Genomic DNA, 21,700 nt, shown 5'->3' on the forward strand with positions numbered 1-21,700 from the left:
ATGGGAGAACAGTGGGCCGTCTTTAGTCCGAATGCAGTCTGGTTTCAGTATACTTTATTTTGTCACTTTTCCAGTGTGAACACACTACATTCCAAAAAGCTGCGTAAAATCGATATGGCTTTGACATTAGCATTTGGCTCAAAGTGGCTGATGAATATTACTATTGTTAATACTTTTTGCCCGTTGCCAACTAGCTCTTGGCGTCACCTTGTTTCTTAAAATCTTCTCTTTGATTCAGCCTTCACTCTAACTTAGCATTTGATATATTTATAACATTATGTAGAGATTCTTTCCCTGTTTAAGTTATGTTTGTGAAGTTTAAAATAAATCAAATTTTAATCGGAGGCGTAAGGATAGAGGGTGTCTTATATTATACAAATTATAAAGCGTTGCAGACCAACTTATGATTTCAGGTTATATGAATTAAACTATAGACTTGACTCTACCTTTGTTGTTGGTGAACTGTTCTATTAGTGGGCAAGACACGACAGATTTACGTGAATATTCTGGCAATGAGGAGACCCAGTTTCAGAGTATCAAAGGCTTGTGTAAACAGCTTAACTCAAATAAGACCTCAACGGCTCTATGGCCCACAGCCAGGTCACTCCGTGCAGGTTAGCATAACCACTGCGTTGCAGCAGCCACATCACCGCGACAAATTGCTGCGGATTTCTCGAACGTGGTTGATTTAAATACATCTAAATTTTGACTTCTTGTAAAACATTCCTCCTGTTTTAGCTGCTTGCTGTCAGATCTGTTTCTTTCAGTGGAGCCGTAGTAAACTTGTCGCCTTATTTCAGTGTTCCCTGTGTCATCTTCCATGCTATGGAGATGATGTGATTCTGTTATGAGTCATGAATTACTGTGCTATCATGTCTTCTCCTGAAACTCCGGGGAAGACAGCGCTTGTCACAAGCCATTGTGGTTTGTTCCATCAGACCGATGTCTAAGTGCCTATGTTGTGTTCTCAGCCACTAATTAGGCACAGCCCTACAACCCCAATAACACAATTATATCTGGGGCTGCTGCTTTCCTCCACACCCACAGCAATAATGAATGAACTACAGGTTAATGAAATGTGTGTGTGAATGGAAGATGCCTCTTGAAAAGTTTCAAACTAATTCATTAAGCGCCGAAGCCGGAGGCACAAGCCACAAAAATGATCCAGCACTAAATTTAACGCTTACTTTGCAACTTCTCACCTTAATCATTAGAAAATGAAAGCTTGTGAATGTCAAAATGAGGCACAGCTTGTTAATTTTATGCACAAGATGGATAATACCTTTATGTGTGTATCTTTTTCTTTAAATACAGCTGAATGTTCACATTTTCATTTTTAAGGAGCGAATGCATCCCAGGCGCCAGTTGTCATCATATTCAGATTTGTCATGTAGAGGCTGTGGGAAGTTTGCCAACGCTCAATCTGTTGGATACGTTTGTGTTTTTGTGCATTGTTTGTTTGTGTATGCATAGGGTTTATCCCACAGAGTGTTAGTTAAAAGTTTCCAGTGTTTGTGCTTCACAGAATCCATGTTTGTATTTGGAATAAGTGCAGTTTTAATTGCTGGAGATGCAAATTCAGATGCTTTCAAAGCCAGCAGTGTTCCCCCCCCCCCCCCGTAGTGTCAGGTCAGCACTACAGATGGTCATAGCCTAAAATTCCTTGTTGGTTTTTCACTTAAACATCTGGATGTTGGAGTTCTATCCACTCTGACCAGTCTAGCTGACCATAGTTTGTGTCACACCATGTACTCTCTCAAATGCATCCTGCCATATGGAAGACACACAAGGTTAACGAACAAGCTTCTGTTGTTACGAGTGGGAAATAACTTCTTGGTTTTCTTCCAGCCTCCATCCGAAGAGTCAAAACAACAGATGAAATAACATTTACTCGCAGAAATATGTGAATGTGAGTCTTTATTTAGTCAGGCCATCTGATGATTACCACTACTGTTATATACCTATGGGAGGTACACAGCACCACCAGCTGTACCTTGTGTACCTTTCTACTGCTTTGTCGTGTGTGTGTGTGACTAACCGCACTGATGAGAAAGGCAAACTGTGGTGGATGACTTCCAAATTGCAGCACAATGTATAAAAGCAAGGGATGGGTGACAAAACGTAAAGTCTCTTAGTAAGGTGCTCCTCTGTGCCTCTCATGTATTATCATTAAATTCCAGTCACATAATTAAGAATGTGATTTCCTGAAAAATTATTACCCAGTGATGTTTAAAAAAGAAAGAAAAAACACTATCTTTTGAGCAACCCATCCCCCGTTTCTCTCCCACTGTCTCTCTCTTTCTGCCTCTCTCTCTCTCTCTCTCTCTCTCTCTCTCTCTCTCTCTCGCTAATCTCACATTGCCTGGAGGTACTTTTGTGTGTTTTGGTTGAATTTGTTGATCTGTGCCGTGGTGAAATTCCATCAAGGGGATCATTTCTTTCACTATTCTGGATTAGCAGCATTCAATGTAAACTTGACTGAACCTGGCTTGGAACCCTTCAGATAAAGAAGCTAATTTCACTATTTCTTTCATTTCAATCGCTTTTCGTTTGAACAATTTCTTTGGTCCAAGTGTCGTTAAATATTTATCTTCTCACCGTCGTATTCATGACAGCCACAAGCCCTGCAGCATTTGCATGTTGTCCCAGTTGATGATGTCTGTGACATTTCTGAGACCATGTCACAATAGCCTAAGCATGACAGTGAGTGCTGCAGTATTGGGGTGTGAAGGAAGGCTGTGGCAGCTCTCCTTATTTTATGATTGATTCAGCTCCTCTGGCCAAACCAATATAGGCGGAAAGGCCTGTGGGGTGGTCGAGCAGAGCAGACGGCACGGAGTGACGTTTGACTGGATGAGACGTTCTCCTGTAACGCAGGAGTATTGTGAGTATCATGACCCTTTCTGGTCACTCACACGATGACACTTTCTTAGAAAGACCTGAGGGATCAGAGAGACAGACTGACAGATGTCACTGTTTCTATCAATGATTAGCCTGCAGGTGCTGCAAATTAAAAGAACTTTTTAGTCAGACTATTTTGGCATATTTCATAATGCTCAATTTCGTTGAGAGATTCACCTACTGTTCGAGAAAATTACAGTGCATTCACTAAATTACACAAGTGACATTTCAAGCTGAGACAATATAAAGTGACTGATGACTAACACATCTCTTATTTAGATACTTTAATTCAGGGCTGCAGTTGCTTTGACTGCAGAGATGTATTAAAGCTCAACTATATGCAGCATATGCTGCAGTATGTAATTATGGATACGTACTCCTACAGTGTATTTATTCACAGATCCAGAAAGTGTTTGTGACGGGTTGACCTGGAACTCAGTTCACCACGCCACATTAAGTTGAGACAATGTAAATGCCACAGAAATATGTTCATTGAGTTACACTCACTTTTATCACTTGCAGACCTACTAAACTTCTTTTTTTTCTGATCTACTGGAGAAAGCTTTGAATAAACGGCAGATTATTTAAAATGCAGCAGCACATGCTCTGGCCAGCCCAGAAGAAGAAAGCACACATATTATGTCTATTTTTAAGCCCCTTTGTTGCTCGATTGTTACTTTTTAGAAAAGAGTTTAAGAGTTCCCTGGTATTATTTTTTTAATTGCTCAGTGAATTAGCACTGAATGCATATTATTATACTATTTCAGGGTATGTATGTACAGTATATGTTCCTTTCTAGACTTCTCAGGTCTTTGATGCTGGTCTTCACTTATAGTGATTATAGTACTCATGGCATCACACTTGACACTTAAATGTTAACACATTAATTCTTTAGTCCAGTATTCCTATAGTGAATCAGACTAATCTGATGTATTTTTACACACCTTTTTTATCTCATTAATTTGACTAAGTAGTAGTAGTATATATATATATATATATCTGGTGTTCTAAGTTGATGATAAAGGTTAGTATCTTTGAGTGGAAGGTTTTAAAGATGTAGATGTTTGGTGCTAAATATGGCTGTAACTAACAATTATTTTCATTATCACATAATCTGCCAAATATATTTGCAATTGATAATTATTTAATCATAAAATAATTAGTTATTTGTTCTATAAAACATCAGAAAAGACCAGAAAAAGTGTCCATCACTGTTTTCCTAAACCCATGATGACGTCTTCAAATGTCTTGTTTAATTGTATTACTGCTTCTTTCAGCTTTTTTAATATTACCTGGAACCAATTCAGATTAGTTCGCTTCAATCTGCACATTTGCTCAACTCATGGGTCCCGACTTCTTCTTCTTCTGTCCGCATGTGGCTCTCCTCCGTTGTAAATTCCTACTTCCGTCCAGCTAGAATGTGCTTGCACTATGACTTTGTACGGACGTTTGTCACACTGTTAATGAAAGAACCTGCAGTGTAACGAGGGATCAGAGAGGTGCTGTGCCTCAGAAGTTTGTGTGCTCTGTACTAATACCTGTGATCATTCACCCGGATGGCACAGTATCGCTAGATAGTAATATTCTCCTGCAGGGGACACGGCAGAAGGCGGCCAAGATTGGAGGACCAAAGTCTCCCAAAGGAGCTTGAGAACCATCTACCATCTACTTTCCTGTGATGTGTTGGGTTTTGATAGGACACTTAAATCAGAAAATAGGTCATGAGCAGTCATACAATAATTGGATTTAAAAATTAATAATATTAATGAGACTGAGGGAATTCCTTTGTTTCCTTGACTTATTCATACCACTTAACTGTCTGAATTGATAACAAACCAGCTGAAAAGTCTCTAATTTGTCTGACGTGATTCTGCCACTCACTGTATAGAGGTGACACATGCATGCATTATCCTATTAAAAGTGGGTGGGCTGCACCGAGTTGAAAGTTGAAGTTTAAAAAAAATGAAATCAGATTTAAGCTAAATGGATTTGCATTTACAAAGCGCCAAATTTCCTAGTCTTCCGACCACTCAAAGTGATTTACACTGCATGTCAACATTCACCCTTTCACACACACACTGATGGCAGAGGCTGCCATACAGGATGCCAACCTGAGACAATAAAGGTGAGGGGGACAACAATTATATTTGAAGTCCCTAGTAAAAATTACATCCTTGTAAGGACAAATGAAATATACAATACAATGATGACAAAACAATGGCACCTGGCAGGAATGCAGTGCAACATGGATAACTTAAACAGTGGTAACATATTTTCCAAAATACCACCTAATTTATACATAACTTTCTTATCCGACTGCGATAACAATCAGATCGGCGCATCACTGATTGGAAACAGACCGATGGCCAATCAACTGTGATTCTGGGCAGCATTTTGACACCGTGGTAACGGACTGTGTTGCCGGTTGTATCGATGGCTTGAGGCTACGAGACAAAATCATGTGGGTGAGACTTTACAAAGGAGAGACATGTCATGGTAAATGCTGTTGGTGATCAATTTTGGTGTAATTATCTACAGTCTTAAAATATCATGGCTGTAAGGACTGGGGATATAGTTAAATACAGTAAAGGCCTTTACACACCGACGGCGTGACGACTAAATGACACAAACATGTGAAATACTGTGAATATTATGCATCAAAACTATTCATGCGACAGTTGCTGCACATTTTTAATAAAAGAGAACAACTACCGGGATGCTATTGACCCAGAGTGTCAAATTGTTAAATATCCTAAGCTACTAAGCTACTCTAAGATAATTTATTGAGTTTCCTTTCAGCAAACTTGTCAGAGTAAATTTGAGTTCCCTCTGGTAAACAGTTTGACAGTGTACTGTGTATATCTAGGGCTTTTATTGTGAAAGGTAAGAACAGAACAGGGGATCTGGTCTGCGCTGTCTTTGTCTGTTGTAAGGAGTAATCAAATTTTGCCGTCTTTGTTTGGAATACAGAGCGTCTGTGTTATTGTACAATATAGTGGACGTTTTTAATATGTCCGGTCCGCACAATGTGATTGGCTAATGACTTTTTCTGCGAAAGCTAAGAAAAGTTGACCTTGCTCTGAAAAAAAAAAAAAACACTTTCTGTGTGAAAAGTACTCCTGACAAAAACAACAGTTCTAAAAAATTATTTTTGCATGTGAATTAATTGCACAGAGAAAAATGCCCCCTGTGTGTAAAGGCCTGAAGACGAGATTCATCCCACTCGTTTTTGAGATTCACACTGACCAAGCACAACAAGACCTCGGCACACGCAGTAAATTTGAAAAGGGGGGCTCAGTGCCTCATGCCTGCCATGTTGGCTGCCCCTTACCCAGGAGGTTTAAGCCTGGCCGTGGACTTTTCCTTTCAGGTAGCTGATTTATTGGGCTTCAGCAGAGAAACAAAGGGTCTGAATGTTTGAAGTGAGCAGGTGAAGACCCCAAGACAGCACTTTGAAAAAGCTCCCACTAGGATTAAAATCTCTTCAGCCACACCTGTCAAGGCAGCGTTCAGATCCACACGGTAACCTTTCACCCGGGCTGGGATCCGCCTTCCACCCGTTCACCGTGCGCCCACATTTTGGTCAGACTTTCGGAGCTTGACGCGGCTGTGTGTGGCGGGGGATTAAACACACTGCATATGTGATTGACGATACGTCACGACACAAAAGCCAAGTAATGATATTTCATCAAGCTGATAATTCGGCCTGAACGCGCAAGCTCTGCCTTGTGGCCTAGATTTTTCTCTCCTTCTCAAGAGGGATTGATTCAACCTTTCTTCTATTCTTCTACATTTTCTAATTAGCCTCAGTGATTTCCTAATTCTTTGACATTCAACCTTGAATTATTCCCTCCTCCACACATAAAAACAAGCGTTTTCTTTCCAGTTCAGGAAAACCAACAAAGCATGATAATGTTCTTGTTTATTCCATGATCAAACATAATCATTCTCTCCTCTGGAGGAAACCTCCCTTTGGGCTAATTTCTGGCATTGTTACTTGCATGTTTGACAAATTAGACTCTGGGAAACTCTAGGAGAACAGGGGGGGAAGCTACTGATACCGATATTAGCATTTCATTCCTCCTTTGTTACACTCAGGCAGAATTCAAAGGATTGCTGACTTAGGAGGTTTTGGGAGGATTGAAGGGGTTCAGTCTGAATGGTCAGGGGTGAGCCAGGGGGTTTTAGCTTTGAGCACAGACTGGGCTCTTATTTCTCTTCCTGGGGCCTCCATGTCCAGGTGTGGATCTATTTTCCACCGGAAGCCAGGGAGCTTTTTTCCTCTCTTATACTGTCTTTTATTGATTGAAGCTCAGGCCAGTGGCCCATCACACCTGGATCAAATGCGAAACCACGCTGGAAGAAGTTTTAATTTCCAGTCTTATAGTATTGAGCTATTACTGTGTTGTGAATCAATGCAGAGAGTAAATTCCACTTCAAGCTATCTTCACGAGTTGATTCTGCAGCACAGGATACGCATCAACAATTGCCGTGCATTCAGACATAGCAAGATTTTGCTTTTGTTTTTAATTTAGTCTATTTGACAAAGAAACTTTTCTCAGCTTTTCCTCACCTCACTGCTCAAAATGTATCTTCTCCCCAGCGCAGTTTTGACTCATGCAACAAATAAACAGTGATTTTAATGGAGCGCCTTTTATGCTCAGTCACCGTATCATTTCTTGGGGCATGTTGAATGGGAAGACAAACAAGCCTATTTCCACATTTAGTGTATCAACAGGCATTAAGTCGAATAGGAAACAGCCCTATTTTCTCTGTCTCTTTCTCTGGAGGGCAGAGGCACTGAGACAGACAGACTGCAGCTCTGTCTGTGGATAGAGACAAGAATGAGGATGCTGAGAACAATAGGAGGAGAAGCCATTGTTAACCAGAGTTATTGCTGTCAAGTTAGAGTCAGATTGCGCCTAAGCCACCCTCTCTTCGAACTTAACACCGAGCACAGCAGGTGGGTTTCACTCAGTCTTCAGAAATTGAACACGGTTCAGAAATTGATTAAATCTTCGACATTTGGGAGCTTGTCTGCCTGAGTTTAAATGAGCCTCTGAACTATATTATTTGACCTTAACATTCCTGAAAAATTCTGGCATGCTGTGATTCAAAATTGACCTCTGCTATGGGGAAAAACTGGCATAATGTTTGGTGTTATCGCCACAGGATACTTTTATGCAGACAGACTGAAGTCCTAATTTCTATTGCTTGGAGAAAAATGACAATGGGGATCTTTCAAGTCTCTGAGTTAGATTCCATATTTGTCTTAATTGGTGCCTGGCAGGTTATCCAGAATGGAGATGGATTTGAAGTCATTTACTGGAAGTTCTTGACAGGAGCAGTGGAAGAGAACGTCGAGCCCTGCGCCGGCACACATAGCTTGAAAATCATCTGTCAAAATTTAGCATATCTATGGAGAAGGCTGCCTGTCATGTCTGATGTACATCTAACCATGCACAAGAGGGGATTTGATCAGGAGCTTTGTTGTACTCCTGATTTAAAGCACACTCATCTAGCTGATATCTGGTTGACAAGACAAAGAAAATGTAGAGGTTTTTATAACGCGATTGGTTTTGAGCTACACATAGTTTTTAAATAATACATTTGTACACAATATTTTTTTAAATAAAAATCCTCATATGTCGTCAGACATATTCCACCATTGTAACCAACAAATGCGATGTTCTCTTTTCGCCCTGATTTGTCAGATGTGATTTGTCGGTCCTGTCTTGCAAAACATTGCTGACAAGTGCATGGCTCAGCCAGGCAGATTATCAGAGGAAATCTCCACTCCAACTTCTTTATTTCCCCCCCAAATCAATGTGGTGAACAGCAAGACGTGATTGATAATGATATTGAGATTGATTGTCTAAATCCCTTCCCTCAGTTCAAAGTCCCCAAACAGATAGTTTATATACATGCAATTCAGTGCAGAGATAGGACTTGGCAGGAGCTGCCAATAGATAAGTGAAATAGGGCCAGAGTGAAAAGACCTATCAGTCCCTAAGGGGCTTAGCTGCAGGATTCTGAAGCTCTAAACTGGCGGTGGTGGAGGGAGATAGTCGACATTGGTTTTAAATTACCCAAGATTGCCTTGTGGTTTCAGTCTGCGGGGACGCCAGCAGACAAGATGTTTGTTAAAACAAGTGCAGACATTGAGGCAGAATGGGGCAAAGAGCAGACCTGCGATTTCCTCGCCAGACCGAGCAGACTGGAAAGCTGGTAATTGCAGAATTGGCAAAGGGGCTAGGGAGATGTTGCAGCAATGATATCTGCCACTGGGACTGAAGCAGTGGCGTCGCTGGAAAGGGGCTCAGTTACCTCACTCTGAGGATATTCTATTTAACAGCTACAACACACACCACACTAATGGTTGTACTGTTATTAATTTGCTTGCTTTGCAACACATCATATGCAACACTCTCAAAATTACTGGGTAGAAAATGACCACTAATTATGTAGTAGCTAGTAATTATCGTACAGATGCCCTTGTGGCTTCCGGTGCCAAACATATTCAGTGCCTGCAGTCCTGCAGAGTCCTGAGTTCATGTTCTGCCTAGAAACTTTCTCGTCTTCTTTCTCTGTATTATCTCCTCTCAAACAAAAGTAAACCAAATAAAACAATCTTAAAGGAATTGTTTTATAGCATTTTGTCTATATGATTGACTTCCTGGAGTTTGTGGGTGCCTGGTAATCTCCCAGTGATGACTATGCTGCCAAGAAATAGTCTGTTACACAACGACCTGTAAAACCACAACTTCATTATTCTATTTCATTCTCGCACTTATAATTTTTTAATGAATTAAATGAACGCGATAAAATGTATTAATTAGTAAACTCAAGAGGCTTTCAAAGGTGGATTTTGTTACATTCGGACCGAACCAGGCAAGCTGTACCAACCCTCCGTCTTCAATTTTTATGCTAAGCTAAGCTAACTAGCTTGATATAAGAGAGTATGTCAAACTATTTCTTTTTTAAAAGAGTGAATAAAACAAGTCGCAAATTCAAGGACCTGTTTGCATCCAATTAGCGTTGCTGAATTTCATATTTTTCTTTAAGAAATTGACACCAAAATTAAGAAAGCAAGAATTTACAATAGGAGGAACATTTTACAAATGTAATTTGGCAAAGAAACAAAAGTGCTGCGAAACAGAACAGAACAATGTCAATTACAACCTCGCCAAGGAGTTCTACTCTGAACGTATTCAAAAACACCTTATTTTCCATTTAACACCTTATCACAGATTTTCTTTTTTCAATATTTCATTACCACCCTCACTATCCGTCCTACACTCGTTCACTGGCATTCAGAGAGGACTGTGTGAATTACCAATCTTTGACCACACACACACACACACACACACACACAACACACACACACACACACACACACACACACACACACACACACACACACACACACACACACACACACACACACACACACACACACGCTCTGCTTTTAATGCTTAAAGTTTACTTTTGTTACAGGTACAATAACAAAAGGCCTTTTAAGTCTGACTTGAAAATCTTTAGGAGAAATTGGCTCTAGCATTGAGGGGTTGAGGTATTGATTCTGGCCTCTGGCTCAGTCCAGGAAAAGATGGATAGATTTCTTTGAAATGCACTCTGCGTGAGAATATAAAGACTATTGTGTGTTCTCGCTCAGGAATAAATTGTTTCATGACATATCTGGGGCCACCTTTTTAGCTTCAAGCTGCCTGCTTCTTTTGAAAGGGGAATGTTGACAGGGTGGAGCACATTCATCTGTAGTCCCAGACTACCCACACCTCATAGAAGCTTTTATTGAAAGTTAAATCTCCTTCAGAGAGTTGGCAGCCTCTCGTTGGGATATCTATTTCAGCAGCTGTCGAGGCTGATTATATGGGGGTTGTGCCACACACTGGCAGCGATATAAACCTCCTACTGAGAGAAGGACTATTATGATGCTATTGATTGATGCGTTCATCTGCATGCGTGTGTACAATCTCTTGACTCAGAAGCAGCAGTTGGTATTGATGGCATGCAACATGTGATCACTCACATTGGTGAAGTCGCACATTCAAGAAAGCTTGTGGCACCATGTAGCTTCTGTTGAACAAGATGCTTTAATGTTTACCTCAGGACAGAACAGTGCTACAGCAGATCAATAACAGGTTGCAGGCGTTATTGGAGTCTGAAACCAAGAGCCCCATGTAACGATCAAAGCAACGCAAATCGGTTTATTGCTTGTTTCCACCCTGTTACCCTGTCTTAATGGTCAAAAGAGTTCAGCTAAAGCAATGCATGTGGATGGTTCTTCAGTGTTGTCAATGAAAAAAGCAGTATGAGTTTATTTATAAATACTAGATTTTTAGAGAATCAATAAGAAAACAAAGCCACCAAGAGAGACAATACAGCGTGATTTGGTTTATATTCACTATTTTCTCATTTAGGATTGGTTTGGTTGGATGTATTTAAAGAAAATCCCTTAACTGATACATTGTATCAACTTCTGGCATTACATACTTCTAAAATAGTTAGACTACAGTTGCAGGTTGAACTGCAAGTGAGCAGTGGAATAACATATTGGTGCTATAAGCAGTATATTTTGTTAATCTCCTATTTACAACTGAGCAACAAGAGCATCATTAATAGAACAGATCTGTTGATGTCTTTGAAGGGGATGAAGTTTCAAACTGAAACCTCAAGCCTATTATTTTCCTGATTAATTATTGAACACTGAGTTGACGTAAAATAAATAGAATGAAACAAGGACTGGGCTCTGCTTAGTGTATATGCTTTTTGAAGGCTTTTTTTTTTTTGCTCTCAGTGTTCAAAATTCTCCCTCCACTCCCATTACCCACTGCCTCGGAATGCATTTCTGTCCTCGCCAATGCCATCAATTTGAATATCAAACACCAATAAAAGCCACCTCTTTGAGTTTGTTTGAGCTCCACCATGCTGTGAGAAGGAAGGTGGGCGGCATGGGGCAAAGCATCTTGGAACTATTGAGTCAAAATATTGATGGAATGGAGCCAGTCCCTGTGACGCTGCAGCCAAAGACTCATGTTAATGTTCTCCAACTTAAAAACTTGCCAACACAACCATTTTTATTTATTTGGAGAGAAAGCATAAAGCACATGGTCTTTTTCAGCACCGCCCTCTCACTCTTAGAGTTTCACACAGTTGCTTGAGAGAGGTGGAGGACAACCACAAGTTTCCTAGTGTTGGGTAGAGAACAGCTCCAACAGAACTGTTGGGGGTTAAGAGCCTTCCCAGGTAGTCTTGGGAATAGGTTTCCGGCCACTTGTTACTGCTGCTGATTAACATTACAGGTTGTACAGGTTATGTACTATGCTGCTTTATGTGGATCTTTTACTTCACTGCCTCCACAGAATAAGGAATTAACTGGGACCCAATTATACAATGGCATTTAGCAGCTGTTAAAGAAATGACTTAATGAGCTTAGCATAATAGCTTGGAGGGAAAAACTAATGTATGTAGAGGGAAACGTGTGGAGATAAACATTTTATAAAAAAAAAGTAAAAGTACCAACAGCACAGTGTAGACATACTTTAAAACTAGTAATGGTCATGCATTAAAAATTTTGATCAGTTAAAGTATAAAGTGTCAAAATACATTAAAAGTATTAAGTAATTTACTGTTATTTTATGTTGCAGCTACTGGAATATATTTTAACGGTATCTTATAGTATATTGGATTACAGTATGCGATGGTAGAATAACTCGGTTTTATAGTAATTTTACAGTATTACCAGCATGTTAACGTATATTTACAAAGGGTACTACAACCTGTTGCTTTTGCATTTAATTCCCAACTTTAAAAAAAAAAGTAGAAAACACAAGAATTCTTGTACAATATTGCTGAAGTTTAAGTTTGTCCTCAATCATTTATACAGATGACTTTGTAACACAGATATTAGGAACATTTGTATTCCAAAACTGAAGAGGTACTGCATGTTTCAAAGAAAAATCAATAATTAAAAACGCATGTAAATGTGACCTGCATGAACTACATGTCAGTGTAAAGGAGAAAGAAAAGAGAAGAGTGAACAGTGAGAGAGGATTTGACTGCCTCACTTCTTCATCGTCTTGACTCTCTTTATGTCTCCATTCCCTTTAAACATCGTCCCGTTCCTTCTGGTTTGCAGCTCTATAAAAGCACAAATAAACACAGTTAGGTAACCAACATTACATCTTCACACTGTAATTGGCAACTTAATTTACTAACGTTACCTTTGATGGCTATGCTGTAAGCTAGCTAAAGTTACTACTGCTACTTGAGCTTGAGCTAGCTAACGTTAGCTTTGCTGGCTATGAAACCATTTTTGATCACCGTCTTTTATTCTAGTTTGATGTGCTAACTCTTGAGAATAATATCTGTCTCTCTTTGTTTTATTTTTTTTTTACTTTGTTCACTGTCACTTAGCTTCTCCCTGATTTTTCACACTGCAGGTAACCTAGCTAACACAGGCAACGTTACACAAGCTTCTCATCCTAACAAGTTGATTTGGAGATGTGTTACTTCACTGAAGGAGGCAATGAATTTCTGGACAAGCTCTCAACAATCCCTCAACCTTTTAGCTGTGGTACTTTTGTAATCACTTGGTTTTTTTTCCCATGTCCACCCCCTCAAAAAACAGACAAAGCAGCAAATATATCATTAGTAGCTGCCCTATGGAGCTAGATATTAATTATCCTGTGTTCTCCTCGTCTGGCCACTCATTTGCACGTGTACTGTAAATGTCAGCAGAGAGATAAATGGGAAAACAAAAACCCCAGCTCGTAGCCTTTATGCAGCAGAATGTCAGAGGGAGCTTGTAAGAGATGAGATATTGGTTTTGGCCTGGCATGGATTCTGTCTCAAAGGACATTCCCAGTGGCAATACAATTTGTATGTCATCTGTGTTTATAAACTTATTAGCAAGGTGCAAGCAAACATTTTCAGATTCAACATTTGGATTCTGGCGAGAAGCAAGATGATATACAGTGCACCTGCTATCAACACAGAACCAATACAATCCTGTATTTGACGCAGCATAATATAATTTTGTCCAATTCTTCTCCAAGTCATCTGCCTGCTCTGAAATCGACCTCACACTGTGTAAAAGCTACCGTTGTATAAAGTATGTGAAACATAACGTATACGTATGTTTTTATCTCGGTATGAACTCCCTTCCAGCCACATATTGTTCTGACGTGCCTTTTTTTTGCAGATTTATGAGTGTATTGAAAAGCACTTTGGGGGGGGGGGTGGAAGCTCAACTCTCACATTCTCTGTGTGGCCTTTAAGTTGCGAGGAATAAAGGAGTATTTGTATTAATCGACCACACGCCAACCCTGGTTGAAGCCTGGCCCTAATGGTTGCTTGCTGTCATTTTGCAAGCAGCTTGTAAAAAGGATTAGAGTGGCTCTGTGGAGTAAGGGCGCATGAACAGCAAAGTTCTGTGGCCGGAAAGGAAAATAAATCAATTTATCCCTGATGGTGATGCAGTTTTGGAACATAATGCCTAACGATGATGGAGTTTGGACACTTCATACTTGTCATTGTGAAATTGGACTGCCGTGTTGCTAATGATGGTAATGTATGTTGTGCCTCCCCTACTACAGTAATCCTTCACTCTGTCTCACTTAAATGCATCTCATTGTCTGGCGTGTTGCATTATGAAAACCGCTGGCTAAAAAAAAAAAAATAGTTGAGAAGTTAATTTATATATTCATTCATTTGAACAGAAAGTAAATGGAAAAAAACTGTAGAACCAAGTTAATGGAAAAAAATGTATAACCATATGAATTTTTCTTTTATCACAGGCGATTGTAACTTTGAGAAGCCGCTGGCAGCATGTGGATACAGCCAAGGCAGAGACGATGACCTAGACTGGGAGCAGGTCAACACCAGAGAAAAGTCTTCACCGGATCCATGGATGCCCTCAGGTAAGGACGGTGACTCTGGCTCGTCAAGAAGAGAAATGATGATTCCTTCCCCATACAGGGAATGCATCACTGCAATAGTCTGCGCATTTCACACTGTCCGTTTTGACTATTTTTACATAACGTAATATTATTTTCTGAATTGGAAAAGCCCAGTTGTTAAAAAGAAAAACATTTGGGATTTTACAATTTTGTCCCCATCATACAACACAGCTGTTCCATTTTGAAAGATGCTACTCCTCCTTATTATATGACATCCACCATGACATCCACAATGATTAAGAGTATCTTTAAAAGGAGTAAATATTCCTTGTGTACTCAAGTGGACAAGCAATGTGCACAACGATTCTAAATATCCAAACATACAACTCATTTGACAAAGAAATTACATGACAAATTTGTATCTGTTATGGTTTTTCCACCAAATTAAATTTATATCCAAATGGCCGGTTCAGTTTGATGATTTAGAATTTACATGAGACTCTTTTCTAAATAGGCTGTAAGTCTGACTAATATAACTACATAACTTAGTGTTAGAGACTAATACATATTGATTACAGCTATATGGACATGTACCATTTTATCTTGCACAGTACTCTACATTCTTTATTAAAGTTCCAACTCTAGTTTCTTCTTTTTTGTTATCAATATGAGATTTCCATGCAACTTCTTTCCACCTAAGTATCTACCACAAAGATCTTTGTGACCGTCACATGAACAGAGACAAAAGCGCCATTTGATATCAAAATAGCCAGCTCTATTTTAATCAAAGAAGTCTATTCATCAGCCACATATTGAAATTCATTAAAATGCTTTCCCTGCATTTTGTGTCTGTCGCACACAATTTGTCTCTTTAATGTTCCATTGATCGCTTTTCATTTGATTTGAAATGCGGAGATATCACCGCCACAGAGCAGAAGGCACCTAAGGAATTAGACTAATGGAATGACGCTTTTTTTGTGTTATAACAAAGGTAGCGTTGCAAACTAATGGATATTGTTTTCCTCCCGTATCTGACGCCTAATCTCACAAAGGCTGCATCACAGATAGATTGCACTGGGCCCCCCCAGTGACAGAGGGGGAATTAATTAGCAGGCCCTCACTAATTTTAAGCAGCCAGTGCCCAGACCTGTTTGTGTGTACACCAGAATGATGTGTGTTGAACCGCCCCAGAGAAATTGCTTTCCATGGAGGGGGAAGTGTCTGCTTTTTCTATCACAATTGATTAATGTCGGGACACATGGAGGCTGGGCAAAGGTTACAGGGAAATCTGGAAAAGCCTTGACCAACAAATTAACACTGTGCACGGTCTAAATTTAACATATTTGATTAAAAATCCCATGTCTGGCTAAGACGTGTGCCTGATTGTGCTTCCTAGTCTGAGAGCTCTTGAGATCGGCTTGTTTTCTACCTGTGCACCTTGAATTGTGCGTAATTAACAGGTTGCAGCACTTTCTCCATTTCTCAGTGTGAGCACTCAACCCGCCTTGCGAAATTGTAATCTTTCCTCTTTGACCGCAATGAAAGGGGAAGTGAAATGTAGTGTACTTGACGGCTGAAATTGTTTTAGGGCTACCGGAGAGGGGGTTGATGGGTAGAAATGCATTTAGGTGAAAGGCACACTTGTGGGAAAGCTATCTCACCTCTGATTGCTGTCTCACTCTCAACCTGTACTTATGAATCTTGACAAAACGACCTCATCATTCTCACAGAACAGATTGTTCCGAACAGAAGGCATTGCTACCTCAAACATTGGTTGAAATTGGTTTCCAGACAGTATCTGTCCAAGTAAGGGTGTTCTTAATGTCAATGTGAATGTGTGATTAAAGTGATGATTAAAACCTGGCTGAGTTTTTAGGGCAAATCAAATCCTTCCAGAGGTTTAAACATCTAGCTTTTGTGTTAGGTCCAATACTAGTATCGCTTGGCATTTTGGACGATTCTGCAGGGCTAAATTGCTCCAAATAAATAAACTCCAATAATATTATCTGGCAAAACTAAACTCATTTACTGCGCTTTCATATATTCTGAGTTTCAAGGCTCCACCAACCCCTCAAAAATATTCTTTTACCTTGGTATTGCCATCTCTAGTAGTTATATGTATAAAAACACACAATTCAAATGGGGGGGTTGGTGTTCTGCCAGAGACCTGGAACTTTTGACTTATATTAACCATAACCTAACCTTAACCAAGAAGTGCCAAGAAGAAGATGTCAGTATGAAAAATTTGACTCGAGTTCTTTAAAACAATGCAGAATTCATTATGCAATTATATCATATCCTATTTTCATTATAGGTTTAAAACATTCAGACTTGAAAGCTACACATATTCTAATCTCTGCTTGCAAAAACATGTATCAAAGACTTCGGGAATCAGTCGGAAACATCCTGAATTAAGGTGCTGTGTCATTGTAATGTGTGCAGAGAACACATTCACAAGACGCCTTTTTGCATAATTTGATGTCAGGACTCTCTTTAATCCTGCAAAGCTAATACTGCAACCAAAGACCAAACGGGCCCGATTCCATCCTGACATGTAAACAAAGGAGTACCAGAAAGGAAAATCAAAATCAAACGCAACAAGGAAAGCAAGCCCTCTGGTCATACGGAGAAGAGAGACACGCAGTGCCTGAAACCCTTGGTTGTTTATGACAATCCGCTCCCTACCTAATTGCTACGTCTGGACGGAGAGAAGTCTTGTTTATCCCCTCCGCACAGCCCTGATTGCATGCTTCGGCTCCTTTAGGGTGGCTCAGCCCAGTTCTGAGGCTCTGCATGTCTGCTCGGGCGCTCCCAAGTGTGTTCCCTCTCCGAAGCCAACTGGAGAAACCCCCAGCAGAACTGTCACCGTCAGTCCTGTTGTTACCAACAAGCCTAATCAGTCCTGGACAATGATAATGAAACCATTTGAGCCAAAAACAACACTCATTCAGCCTTGGAGAATGGAGCTGGATGCACTTCTATCAGTCAGATGTTGGCTTGGATTGCATATTATTTGATGAGAAAATTACCGCACTGGAATCAAAGACCTATGTATCAAAAATAATGATTTCTGAGTTTTCACCCGACACTCTTTTGTTATAATTTCCCCAACGTGGCTCAGTAGTCTCGGAGAACAATGGAGGAAGCTTTCTTGGTGAGGTTTTGCAGTGTGGTGCTGAGCAGGGTGTCCAGATGCCATTAAGAATGAAGCTGCTTTTAGTGAGCCCCAGCTGGTGCAGAGGCTTCCTCTTTTGGATGGTGTCATGGCTGCTGCCAGCAGTGGGCTGCTGCTCCCCGACTCTCCTCTGGGACTCGTTCTGGGGAATAATGGCAAGAGGAGGAGAAAGAAGGTCTTCTAACTGAGATTAATTAGGGGTTTTGTATTATGCTCCGCACAATAGCAAAAGCAGCTCCAGCTAAATGACTTATTGTGGTATTCTTAATGTGTGCTCTAAATATGTTGTGGGAGAGAAATGTTTTGGTTTAACTGTTGCACGGGGTCTTTGTTTTGATAGCACATAGTTGGTCGAAAATGACACCTAGACAATAGTGAAGGATTGGCAGAATGCAAATGCAGCTCACTCTTGAACCCAGAAGGGTGCCTTAGAGTGCGGAACCTTGCTGCATATGGATAGGACGGATCATTTTAAAAGTCAAACTCTTCACCTTTTAGAACATTTCAATCTGGAGGTAATGAATTGACAAAGCTCCTCCGCCTTGCCTGGACAAGGAGTGTTGTTTACGACACTGCGTGTGCTGTTCAAATGCAAGAGGAGGAGGATAGCCACTTAAAATATGAGAGGAGAGAACAGCCATTGACTGAAGGACATCAGAAATTTAATCAGAATTTAAAATCACATCAGCAAAAGATGGGATTTGCTGTTGAGGAGGGAGGGGCCCCGTCTTCTGAAAATAAGCTAATTGCTTTTGAGCCATTCGCAACTTTGTGTGAAAATCACACCTTGCACGGCGTTGGCAAGGTTGCGAGGTTAAGGAGAAACCCCATTATACGATTAGTTGACGAAACCGAACAGCAAATTACAACGCCTGATCAATTCCTGAATTAATTCCTGGGGATGACAGACTGCAATTTTTCAATTTAGCAAGTTTGTGGGTTTAAGAAGTGTTGCGTGGTCTGAGTAAACCGGTTTACTCCTTAACTATAAAAAGGATTATGACAGCACACTGTACTGTCATGATGGAGGACATCATATTTGCATGCTGTATCTCTTCCCATTAGTGTGCATGGTATGTACAATTAAGGCTTATGATGCAGCTAGGTGACTCACATGAACACTCTCTGTTGTGTAATAGGTTTGTATCAGGCAAATGGGCCATTATATGACCCATTTATTGCAGTGGAGCGCCAATAGAGCGTACTGCATATTAAGATGACATAATAAGCCATTAAGAATTGCTGTTGATTGACACGCAGCAACAAAGGACGCTGTCATGGAACATAATACGGGTCAGTGGTTCCACCTGACTAAAATGACGGGGCTGAAACGTGTTGCATGATGAATTGTTTTGGGTGAAGCTGTTTGACATCATCAAAAGAAACCTGGCCGGTCCTTCATATGGAGAGCCCAAACTTATTCAGTGTTACTTTATCAGGACCCTTTCATGTTTCAAAGGACAAAGAGAAAATTCTGGGATATTGAGTGGAGGCCACGGCTGTTCACATTAACAGCCTAACCCTCACAGCGAGAGAATTTTTGATTGGTGGCAGACAGGGAGAATAGCCCTGTCTTCATTGACATTTCCGAAGCGGCAGCCGTGCTTTTCCGTGGTGGTGACCTCTGTAAATTTTATTAGCAAATGAGACCTGGAGGGTTTGGGTTTAAAGAGTGCCCCTTCATTCTGATTTCCCCCACATAATGATTTCCACAGAGTTCAGGACCTAAGTGGAGGAGAAATAATGAGCGCTAGTCATTATTGCAAATTATATCCTCTGCTCAGACCATCAATCAACTGATAATTAATCTAAATACCTTCAGCCTATAGACTTTGATGACTAGGATTAGACAGTACCCTACTTGTATGAACTAAATTATATCGCACTATATTTCCATTATGAAGATTTCCCTACCTTTTTAAAGAAAAGGAAAAAAAAAATAAATTACAAATGCAGTCACTTTAGCTCGGGCTATTTTGCTATATTATGCCTTATTCTGCTTGTGTAACCAGTCCTCTATGTGTATACCTACTGTGCAGCACATTTATTTGGTAACTTTTGTGTTACTTGTGCAGTCATGTGTCTTTAAGGAAAATCATATTTACACATTGGAGGCCAGTTAGTCTTTTTGAAGTAGGCTCTTCAAGACGTTTCCTTCCCACAGTCAAACAAAGAAACATAAATGTCATAGAAAATGGTTAATAGGATTCATGTGACATTTGTCTCAGGTCACTGTTCTCTGTCCACTTCTCTCCTAACCCTGATCCTCCTCCTCCTTTCTACAATGATTATCAAAAAAGAAAGAACAAATACGACATGAGACTTTATTGCAGGAAATGAGGAAATTAGAATGTGGTTTTGTCACATTGTTGTAATCCTGAAAAGCTGTCATTTCTAAATTTAGTTTGATTGATTCATAAAAGAAGAAGGTCATACTGTGTATCATACTTGTTAGTCTTGGAATGGATTATGGTCATTATTTTTTGTCTGTTTCTTCCGGATAACGTCAGAGGAGTTATGCTCAGAAAAATTGACTCTAATGCACAAGACCCATTGCTTGGATAGAAATACCAGTCTTTGGATGATAAGGTGCTAGAAAGCCATCAAATTCAAGTATTTCGTTTTTTAGTGATTACCAGTTTGTCACCAGGACTGACACAAGCTGTGTGACCAGCTCCCACCTGCTCTGACAGTGCAAGTGAGCTGACAAGAGAAAGGATTAATTCCAATGGAAGCTTTCTCCTGGAGTATATCTCAATGCCTTATTATACCACTAAACCCCTGATGCTGTTATATTAGACTACTAAATGTCCAGCTAAACCTAAACATTTGTCGTTGACTAGAAAAGTATTAATCTAAGAGAAAACTTTGATGAAACAACAACAGTTTGTTGATACGTTGACTATCAGAGATAATACCCCATTGATGTAGGGTATTTTAGCAGGCTATTGGTGAGGTTTTGGTTACATAAGATTTTTACATAATATTTTTTTTTTTTTGCCAAAACCTGACACCTACATTACCCACAATGCACTTTGACTGCCGGCACTTACTGTGTTATGCTAGTAGCTGCAAATGTAGCTGAGATGGGGAGTGAGCTACAGAGGTCTGGTAAGCTCACGTCTTTCTAACGCCACACCCCCAATTCTTTTCATTTTCAAAATTGTAGTATTCACGTCCAACCAACGCTGACACATGTGGCATCAGATTTCATGCAGCTCTCTTTAGGCTTCATTCTACTTTTTCCACATAAAGGATATGTACTTGCAAGACCTTTAATAAACCAAAAAAAACCCACTAATCACAGAAATTCACTGAAATCGGGAGATTGAAAAGGAATTGTTAGGGTCACAACCTAGAGGTGCCACACAAAATACTAGACCCTTTACATTGTGAGTAAGCATGTGTGCACATTTTTCTTTTGCAGATCATTTTATTTTTATATTTTGATTGTTAACGTTATCTGAACACAATTTACCCGTAATCTCAAGTAGCCCACTATTTTGCCTCCTGGTAACTATGGTTGATAAACTCATAAAGCTCCAGGTATTCAACAAAAGTCATGTTTCCTCTCATGTTTTTAAAGTTATTGTTGGAACTGCAATGGTAGTATCAAGTACTCGCACAGGTATTCCGTATCTGCAAGTACTCAAATGATATAGGGGTATAGGTACATTGCTACTACTTCTCATTTATGACCTCT

The 21,700-nt window shown here is 40.0% G+C and overlaps 1 protein-coding gene across 9 annotated transcripts in view; it reads left to right on the top strand.

Moving 5' to 3' along the window:
• LOC137892562 (receptor-type tyrosine-protein phosphatase mu-like) overlaps positions 1-21,700 on the top strand; it is a 148,693-nt gene that overhangs the window by 19,971 nt on the left and 107,022 nt on the right. For all 9 annotated transcript variants that reach the window (XM_068737806.1, XM_068737811.1, XM_068737808.1 and 6 more), the window contains exon 2: positions 14,721-14,843. In XM_068737806.1, coding sequence (XP_068593907.1) covers positions 14,721-14,843 — 123 coding nt within the window. The remainder of the gene's footprint in view (positions 1-14,720; positions 14,844-21,700) is intronic.

Source organism: Cebidichthys violaceus, unplaced genomic scaffold, assembly GCF_023349555.1.
Source record: "Cebidichthys violaceus isolate CVI_PGR_0920_01 unplaced genomic scaffold, fCebVio1.0.p SCAF_8, whole genome shotgun sequence".
NCBI classification, from domain to species: domain Eukaryota; kingdom Metazoa; phylum Chordata; class Actinopteri; order Perciformes; family Stichaeidae; genus Cebidichthys; species Cebidichthys violaceus.